General features: G+C 35.1%; 1 protein-coding gene across 1 annotated transcript; it reads right to left on the bottom strand.

Annotated features, from left to right (window-relative positions):
• Nucleotides 1–487: 487 nt before the first annotated feature.
• On the bottom strand, nt 488–9,333 carry LOC149412728 (gustatory receptor for sugar taste 43a-like). Its single transcript, XM_089645402.1, has 10 exons — nt 9,304–9,333; nt 8,845–9,058; nt 6,540–6,733; nt 5,800–5,947; nt 5,498–5,656; nt 5,304–5,408; nt 4,535–4,717; nt 3,115–3,221; nt 2,296–2,457; nt 488–553 (listed from the first exon to the last, which is right to left on the bottom strand). Exons 1-10 carry the CDS (start codon nt 9,331–9,333, stop codon nt 488–490), a joined length of 1,368 nt encoding a protein of 455 aa, XP_089501528.1.
• Nucleotides 9,334–10,206: the final 873 nt, after the last annotated feature.

Raw genomic sequence — 10,206 nt, 5'->3', positions numbered from 1 at the left:
AACAAATGTTTAGGACAATATTTTTTATGCATAGCACAAAGAGTAACAATTATTTTACAAGCAATAATTATTAGCCTGAAACACTCATCCACATTGAAAAATCTCCTGATAAAAGATACATGTCCCGTTGGCGTCATGTATCTTTTATCAGGAGATTTTTCAATGTGGATGAGTGTTTCAGGCTAATAATTATTGCTTGTAAAATAATTGTTAACATTAATCTTACTTACTTGTAAGTAAGCCAAATTAATTAACAGTAATCTTACTTACTTTTAAGTAAGCCAAATAAATTAACAGTAATCTTAACTACTCTCAAGTAAGACAAATTAAATAACAGTAATCTTACTTACTCTTAGGTCAAATTAATTAACAGTAAGCCAGAATAACAGGTAAGTACTTCGTAAGCAATTTTCGTAATTCTAGATAATAAATTTGGACGGCTTCATATTTGAGGACTTATTAAAGTTTTAATTTTATTTCACGAAGTTTATTTGCCATCTTGCTTCTGAAACTGAATCAATATCACCAAGTATGTGGTTACTGCTGCACTGACCTGCAAAAAGGAATATTTTAAAAAACGAAAATATATAAAACTATTTATTTATAAACACAAAAAATGTTTTTAAAATAAAATACATAAAAAATAAGTATACAGTCTACAGGAGGAAATCTGTATTATTTTGGAAATAATAATAATTAATGCAAATGTATTAATTATAATTTAGAACACAAAATTTAATTTCAAAAATGTTTTGTAGTATTATATTTCATTTCATTAAATTATATTATATTTCATTATATTCATGTAAAAAATGTCGAGATTGCCTCTAAAATCGTATAAAAATTAATTCTATATTTTCTTATTTAAAACACAAATAAAAAAACAGGACATATTACTATATGTTTTGATCAAAAAATAATTATTCAGTTTGGTAAAGTATTTTGGCCTCAAATCGCTTAATTTATGTTTTGTATGAAGAAGGTCGTTCCTCTCTTAACAAGGCCTGTAACACCTGTTACCATATAAAAAAAGTTCTGGTTGAAGGTTAAAATGTGCTTTCCGTTTAATCTTGCTTTTATGTAAAGTAATTAGCCATAAAACTACACAGAACCGAATCCGATTATAACCTTTAATATGTTTAAACATGAATGTTTCATTGTTTGTCTCCTCAAAAACTACTGAACTGATTTGGCTGAAAATTTGAAAAGTTTGGTGTAATTGGTGTCAGGGGTGTTAAGAGAGTGTTTTGAATTCTCAAAAGATTGTCACGGGATTGAGATACTGAGTCGAATAAAATTCGATATAATGGAGTTTTCAACAATAAAAATGTGGATTTCATGAAAATAAATTAAGTGAATGCTAGAAAAAACCCGAATCAAATAACTATTTGTGGTAAATAGCGTAAGTGATGAATGAAGAAGGTGTAAGAACAATGTATGACTTGGAAATGAATGGTTGAATAAGTCAAAGACGCCCGAGGCAGACATGGCATGATCAAGCCAAACAAATACTCATTACTCATTACAATACAATAATAGTATTTACACTTTTCAAATGCACCCAGTTGATGGGTCCACTACAATTTACAACTCCAAAACTTTACCCTAAATCAATTATAAGTACCCTAGTTAGCTAGTTGGACACAAAATCAAATATCCGTAATATTGACTCTTTCTATTAAAAGTTTATTATTACATAAAGAAATGATACTTACTTATTTTATGAAAACAGAAATCATTAAATCAAAGCAAATTGTTTGCTTTCTAGCAAATGGTTATTTAAGAACTGGTACATTTAAAAAAGAAACAGTCTTTACTGGATAGGAATATAAGGAAAAATGAACAGCTAAAGTATGATTTTATGTCAGTGGAAAAGCAACCCAGAAATAAGGTTATCATGATAAAGCTATTTGAAATTCACTTCCCAGGACGAAACATTAATTTTAAACGAACCAGGTAACTGCCCAATGTGGACAGAAACTCACATGGGGAACTGGTAAGACCACTAACAGGACACTGCTATTGATTCAAGAAATGTGAAGAGGATGAAGAGACTCCAATCGGGAGATAGACAGGGCGAAATATTGTTTCAGCTACCTGGGGGGATGGATACATTATGGAACTAGGATACATACCTAAATATACAATGATAACTTTGAATCAAAGGGACCGGCGTACTGTCAAAGGAATGAAGTTAAATGGGAGATAGCACAAGGGGTCTTAATTATCTAAACCGTCTCCGTTTCATTAAAAAAAAAAATTAAAGATTAAACAAAGAAAGTAAAATAAAATTACACTGGCAATGAGGGGCCGGTCCAGTGTGCAGACTCCAAGAGCTGTGAAGTCAGGCGAACTATGCAGGAGTTGTCGAGAGAAGATCTTTAGTCTCCTGAGAACGGCGCTATCAAGAGCTCCATGGCCCAACATCTCTCCAACTATGTCTCCAGTCCTGGCAGCCTGATAAATTATAATTCAAATTTTAATAGTCAAATATATGCATAGATTTATTTGATTTTTTTGTGGATGAGAAACGGGTGACAGGATGGCGTATGGCTGCAATATTTTGCATCTGTGGCGGTCACAAAATTATCTCGGATTAAGAGCCAAACAAATCCAAATTAGTAATAATAATGACATATTTTCATTCGGTTCCTTCCTTATTTCCAGCCATATCTTGTTCTTTTTCGTATGTATTTGCAATCTTTGTGGGATAAACCATGTGATATTATTATTATAATTTGTGCTAACACAAATCCTTTTTTCACTTCTTGCCGCGAAATTATAGCGGTAGCGAATTATTTGCGTCGAAAAAAACGTTGTAAAATCCAGTAAAATTCCACCCAGGTTTGGACATGCTCTTAATAGAGGGTTCAGACTTTTCAATTTTAGTTAATCATCTCAACACTTTAAAGCACATTGACAGATGTGAACCTTCTTTCAAACGAATTTGGTCAAGTTTTTAGTTAGAAATCTTAACGTTCAATAAAAGTTGAACAACTAAAATTGAAACGTCTGAACCCGCTATAAGCCTCAAAAGACTGAGACAGTTGCTAGTAATATTTCGTGCCGGTTTGTGGGAGCCCTTATAAATTAAAAACAAGGTTCCTTAATTACCTCTGCTTTAGTCCGATGGCATGGCTCCACAAGTAGTAACAATCTGAGGCCATGAACCAAACACCAGAACGCTTGTAAAATCAGATGATGAGGCCGATGCGCACCACCTTCAGAAAATCAGAAAGCAATTAAAGAAAACTTACTAGAACACTTACGCTATATAACTTCCTTAATTTTTAAAAAATCAGCAGTATTCTCTTCTCTTTTCCGAGAGGTTTTGTTAACATGACACAAAATACTTGAAGAATTGGCGATTTTTAAGGAAGTGTTACAACCTTGTTTTAAGAGTGTAAAAACGTAAGAAAATTAAAATACAATAGAAAAATTACGAATTAAAATTTAAAAAAACACAGATATTATCTGCAACGAGAATGCAAAAAGACGAAAAGTGGAATTATAAAGTTTTCAGAGTAAGACAGAGATCCTGTGTTCTTGATTCCCAGTTAAGACCGTTAACTTTTCATTTTTCTGTGTATTGTTCTGTTTCATGTTCGTTTAGAGTTATAAGCATTATCTTCTTTTTTTATGATATATTACATTCATAGGTTATTAAAAAAAGTAATTTCAATAAAATTGAAGTAACTTTCATAATACATTTGGCAAAAATAGTTTAATAAAAAAAATATGTGAAAGAGAAAAAATGCTTTAGATATACCTCATCTGAAATAATAGATTGAGTCTAACGGGTTTTACCTCAAATAATTAAATTAAACAAGTTATGAATAATTTTGTGAGTGAAATCAAAGTTTCTTAAAGACGCCCAAAGACGTGTTCATTTCAAGTTCAGTTTCTCCAAGCACAGCTTTTTCAATTATTTTCCCGATTTCGTTTGGGACGAACAATATGACGTCTTTTTCATTGAAGTAGTTATTCTGCCAGCATTCTGGGCACATGATCAAATCACCTCTTCCGCAACCTTTGCATGAAGAGAGAAGCATGGGCTTAATGCTGAGCGCTTCTCAATTTTCTACATTTGCTTCACACAGGAGGCCTTGAGGGAAATATATACCCTCCACACAGCATCCCCAAAGATGACATATCATCTGCGGTTCAGTATGTCCAGGAGTGAAGATTCAGATTTAAGATTAGAGTTAAGATTCCTGCTGAAGAGTTCAAATGGCCTCCTTCAACCAGTCTCTCCCAACTCGCCCGGCCACGCAGTAGGTTGGCAGATGCATCCGCCTCCAAGACCTAGCCAAACCTAACCCCATGAACCTGGAAACCCCTGCTAAGTTACCAAACGAGGTGTTGGTTATCCTATAAATGGTTTTAGGGGCGGCGGTACCCATACCCGCCTCACAAATAGTAAGTTTCTCACTCGAGCCTGTAACTTCCTCTTATATTTTTGAGATCGTGAGTCTGGATGCTTAGAAGTGTCCAATCCATAAATAGATCTAGTAAATTTGATTTTATCACTTACCCATCTCCAAAATCAAGAAGTACGGGGTTACTATGAGGTGGAGCAGGGTGCTGATGAGTATGATCAGAACTGGAAGACCATAGCTGGTGTTCACTTCTCTGGCAGCTGCACAGAGTATTCCGTGAAGCTCTGAAAGTTTTCTTATGCACTCTTCTGGCTCTTGAGATGTGGCTTCTTTGTTATCTGTATGAATGGTCGTTAAAGTAAAAACAGAAATTATAAAATTGGCATGGATCCTAAGACACGTAGTTAGGATGAAAGGTAGTCCACAAAAGAATCTTATTTTTCACAAACCTGTCACAAGGAGTTGAGAGACCTGTTTGTGGTTGAATAGTAGATGGTATGAAGATAAAATCGTATTCATAGGCAAAGCTAAAGTGTTGGAGGTTTCATAGATCTCTTCGGAAGATAAACCGTCGATAATGATGACGATGAAAGTAAATAATTATGCTATATAAAGAAATGAAGCCAAAAGCAAACTTTATTACACTAAAATAGAAGCGTGTTTTTGGAGATCTTTTAAAATGCATTTATAAAAAATGATGAAGATGAAATAAACAAAAAAGATGAAAGGGGATCCCAAAATAAGGAAGAGAAATATGATAACGCCCAATTATTTTCATCAAAGACTTAAAAAAATATTTCCTGGCAGTAGGTATGAGGATAAACAGATATCAAAATAACATAGAATGGTTGTTGGCACCCTTGTTCCGTTACATTTAACAAAGAAAGAGATGTTACAACGGTGCTATAAGCGAAATACTTTTACCTGAGACTAATCCTAAAGCGTCCACCAAACCACGTCTAATGGGATCAGTTGGTTTAACCTTTATTTTGAAAACTGGTGAAGACTGCTTAATGTTGTTGGATTTTTCTATCGGAATGTAAAGATTTCAAGTTTGTAAGAATCAGTAGATAGACATTTTGATAACTGAACTATTTATCAATAATAATAATATTTACCATCAATGAGGGAAAGGTTCCTTCCCGTGGCTGCCAGTACTGAATTGAGCTTTTTGATCCTCAGGTAAATAGCGTGGGCTGTATAGGCAAACTGTACCTCAAGCATAATCACAACGTAGTACAGTAGGTAGAATGCAATGTAGTTCCGGAGGAAAGTAACTGCACACAAGCATGATACATAAAATTAGCAGATCTTTCGTTAGAAAAGAAAATTTACAAGAACTAAAAGGTATCGGCAAGATACATGAAAATATTATGGACAAAAAAAACTAGTGGTTGTAAAATGTTATCAGAATACTCACATTGTGTGTTGTTCAGCTTTGCTTGGATGGCGTACAGGGCAAAATCATCCATCAGAAGACACGTCCATAGAAGTAGGACTATGACTACTAGGAAGCAGGAGTCGCGTTCATGTGAATATAGCAACTCCAGACCTAGGCTGCTGTCCACCTGAGAAATTACCATTGCTGTAATAATGGGTCGTTATTTAACCTAACGCCCCCAAATATATGTTCAATAAAGGACAAAAGTGTCGATACCAAAAATGATCACCACAATATTTTAGAGATGAAGACGAATGAGTGTCGCAATCTCCACACTGGGACTAGACCAGAAACACTATCTTTCGTCCACGGAGAAGAAGTCCTAACGATTTAAATAGAATTTCTGCTTCAAATGGGTGAGAGTTGCGAAGAAACGGCTAAAATCTAACATTGAGGAAGGGTGTGTTCAAAACTGAACACCAGAAGACCTGTGATGAGGATGAAGAGAAAATCATAGAAATTATTTTAATGCTGATTCCAAACTGGCGGTGAAGTTACTGATAACGTCATTATGACACGTTAGCCAAGTATAAGCGTGCTAATTTTACAAGAAAAAGTGACACACATTGGTTATGGTTAAGGGAATTTCATATGTGAATAGTTCAATCAATTGGCATGTACCAAGCAGTGAGTGTAGACATATAAATCAAAAGGGAAAGAAACGTTCAATGAATATTCAAAAGTGGGCTTGCAGTAACGGTGAAATCAGGAGCACTCACAGAAGTCAGAAGGGTCAGCACGTGAATGGTTCTCTTTACCCTATTTGGGGCTCCGTAGACCCCCGTAGCGGATGTGGCCACCACGGCCAGAATGTCGCAGGAACCCACTACTCTGGGCATCAAGCTGGGCATACGAATGGACAGCTCGGGGTCCGTGCTGAGCTCGCTAGCCAGCCCAAACATGCTGAGAGACACTGCGGAAAAAAGAGAGATTAGCAAGACTTCACTTACATACGTTAGCAGATTCTGTAGAATGATGGTTTTCCGCGCTCTTCTGGGTGCTCCGAACACCACCGAAGCAGAGCTGACCGTCACCACCAAGATGTTACAGCAGTCCACCATAATTTCAGTCACGTGGATGGAGGGCTTGGAGGGGGTTCTCATTTCGCTGACAAGGCCAAACAGACTAAAACACACTGAGAAATATATTTTGATTACCAGGGTTAGTAGTCAATTGTGAGGAGAGTAATAAAATGAATTGAATGATGGTGTTGCCGCTTGCAGTGCAAAGTCTGTAAACAATACTACTTTTAGGTGATCAAAGTAACTTAACTAATAATTCAGGCAGAAAGATTGTTGGAAGAAGTAGAGGACGCTCACCGTGGCTTTAAAAACCTAAGTAACTTATTTTAAGAATTAAAAAAATAACTATTGAATTAGTTCAGAAGAGACTAACTCGGGCATTGCCGTATAGAATCGGGTTGTCCACACTGCTTGCAGACAATAAGATTAGAAGATTTCAAATTCGAATTTTTTTCGAAACAGTAAATTAACGTCGTGAAAAAGTGGAGTTGTCCCTGGTATGGAGATTGCTTCGATGATAGTAATGATATTGTCTGAACATATTATGGATGTGTATATTCCAACCTAGATGACACCAAAACTCTAACAATTTTACTTGACTTAAAAAAAGCCTCTTTTATCCAACATTATAATAAAAAATAAATGATTTTACACAAAACAACATAATAAATAGCCATCAACGTTCAAAACTTTGAGAATGATTGCGCAGTTTCAATCTTGTCAAATATGGTGTCCCACAAGGTACTGTATTAGGACCTATACTTTTACTTCCAATAAATTCTAGGTATAACCGTTTTTTCAAGTGCCCAATTCGCAGTGTTAACTTTACAACTAGTGAAGTGAAAAAAAGTGTAATTTAAACTCATTCCTTTTCTTCAAAATTCACAATTTATAATTCCAAATCAATAACCTGTGGCCATTTTTTTTTCAAATAAAAAAGTGACTAACAAAATTAAAAAACCCAGGTTTCACAAACACTTTAAAAAAATTTCGGTCCCCAATTTTCTTCTTCTCTCTTTTCAAACAACAACAATCCTTTAACATGGATACACTCACAGTACCTGCAAAAACTACATTTGGTGTAATTACCAACATATACCAATCTAAAAGAGAAATCTTACTTCAAGCTATTCGTAAAAAGGATCTGTCTCCGACTAACAAATCAAGAAAATCTTTAATTAACTACGCAGTCTACTTCAACAAAAAGTACATAAAAAACTTACGATTTAATTGCTCCGAATATTGATTCCATTGGGAAGGAAAAATAATTGCACCAGAATCATTGAAGACAAAAAACATACCAACACCGGTAAGTAAAAGTTACGACCTAACTCCATGGAAAATCAAGTACAACGAACTCTCTAATATCGAAGATTTCATTTACAAAATAGAAGAAACCGCTAACATCAGAGGAATTCCCCAGAAAGTTCTGAACAAAAAAATTTACTGAACATTAGAACGCCAGAATTATTTTCATGGCACAAATCTCATAAGAAGAAGACAACAACATGGCATGAACTTAAAACGGCTCTTATAGTTAGTTTCGGAAAAACAGAAGCACAACATAAGATTAAACTTAATCTTACGTCCATCAAGCAGTCATAAAACGAAACAGTAGCTCAATACACTCAACAAGCCGACGAAATTAACGATAAATTGTTAATTCCCCTTCCAGAATGCGAACTTTTGGTAGTCGTCATAGACGGATTATTAACAAAATACGAAAACATCATCACGTCCCAAAAAATTTCCACGTCGTCACAACTAAAGGACATTTCTTAGTAACCTAAGTAATGTCCAATAGGTTAGGTGATTAGCATCTAAAGGAACATAACAACTTCATATTACCACGTCATGTACCTTTTTCAGACTTTTTAAAAGCTTATTTAGAATAGCTTCTACGCCTCCATTTACCGTAAATTTTGTTCCCAGAGTGATATTTTAGCAAGATTTGTCATGACCATTCACTCACCGCTATATGTTTATAATAATGCCCACTCACGCATGATGGTAATAAGCAAGTAGCTAAGCACGCAGAGTGTTGGTGAAAGGGCTAGTAGCCACCTCACGGGCTTGTCGGTCTTAGTACGCTTGAAACTCATTGGAGCCAGGCCCAGGCACCTTGCCACCAGAAGTACGAAGGCGTGCGCACCGCCCACCGCTGCATGCGTGTCGCCCACCTGAATGCGCATGACTTTTTGCACGAGGTCCTTAAACTGAAATCAGAAAGAAAATACTATTTATTTAATAATCGCTGGGAAATTATTGGGGAACTGCTGGGAAGCAGATGAATTTTATCGTTTTTACATAATATTTAATTTAAATATATTATATTTAATTTAAATATATTATATATACATATTCATAGTTTTATTATTGCTGTTCAGACGCAAAAAATTGTCATTACAAAGATATTTAAATTTAAAGAGTTTTACCGAAATTCACTGTAAAATTTTGGTACCTCGAAGTGGCGAAGTGTAAGAGCTTGCATTGTGCATTATTTAATTCACACTTAACCAACTCATAATAATCCAAAACTAATATTTGAATACGCCAAGTGTCAAACAATTTAGTATTTTTATTGTTAACTTTGTGGGTATCTACCTATACCGAAGCCGCAGTGAGTAGTGTATTGGCCAGTATAGTACCTACTAACATATTGGTTCCGAGTGCGCTGAGATATCTAGGCTGTCCCATTAGCCACATCTGCAAGTAAATAATTACAACTTTTTCTTTCCAAAAACCATTCTTAATATGGATGCTCAGGCATATATTTGTCTCGCAAAGGACGCAGTGAACTTACTGACCAACATGATTATGGATCCCAATAATAAATTCACGAAAGAACATATCGCTAAAATTATTCCTAGAACCAATGACATATTAGGAACAATTGGCCAAATGGCTGTTAAAATGGCGAATCTTGAGGGTGAATTAACAGCTCTTAAAACTGCAACCCCTAATGTGTGCACCCCCTCAGTTTCACAAACTCAGAGTGTCTGTGATATCCTCGCCGAAATCAAAGAACAAAGTTACAGAGATAAAAATTTGATTATTCATAATATTCCGGAGAATACATCGTTATCTCAGACTGAATCAATAAATAGCGACATAGTGTCAGTGAAAAAAATAATTTCAGATTTAGATATGTCAACATTAAATCTTGACTTGAAAATCTACAGATTGGGTCAAAGGAGTGCCGATAAACCAAGAGGAATTAAAATCGAGTTTCCGGAAGCTAAATGGCCGAAAATACTATTAAGCAAGAAACACGCATTAAAAAATAATATACGTATTTACCAAGATCAGTCATTTATGCAGCGGAAACAATTGAGTGACCTAAGAAAAGAATTGGAAAATAGAA

This window comes from Hesperophylax consimilis, chromosome 22, assembly GCF_061612785.1.
Source record: "Hesperophylax consimilis isolate HC1 chromosome 22, BYU_Hcon_1.0, whole genome shotgun sequence".
Taxonomy (NCBI): domain Eukaryota; kingdom Metazoa; phylum Arthropoda; class Insecta; order Trichoptera; family Limnephilidae; genus Hesperophylax; species Hesperophylax consimilis.
The sequence above is the reverse complement of the archived record's forward strand: the minus strand, read 5'-3'. Positions and strand labels throughout refer to the sequence as shown.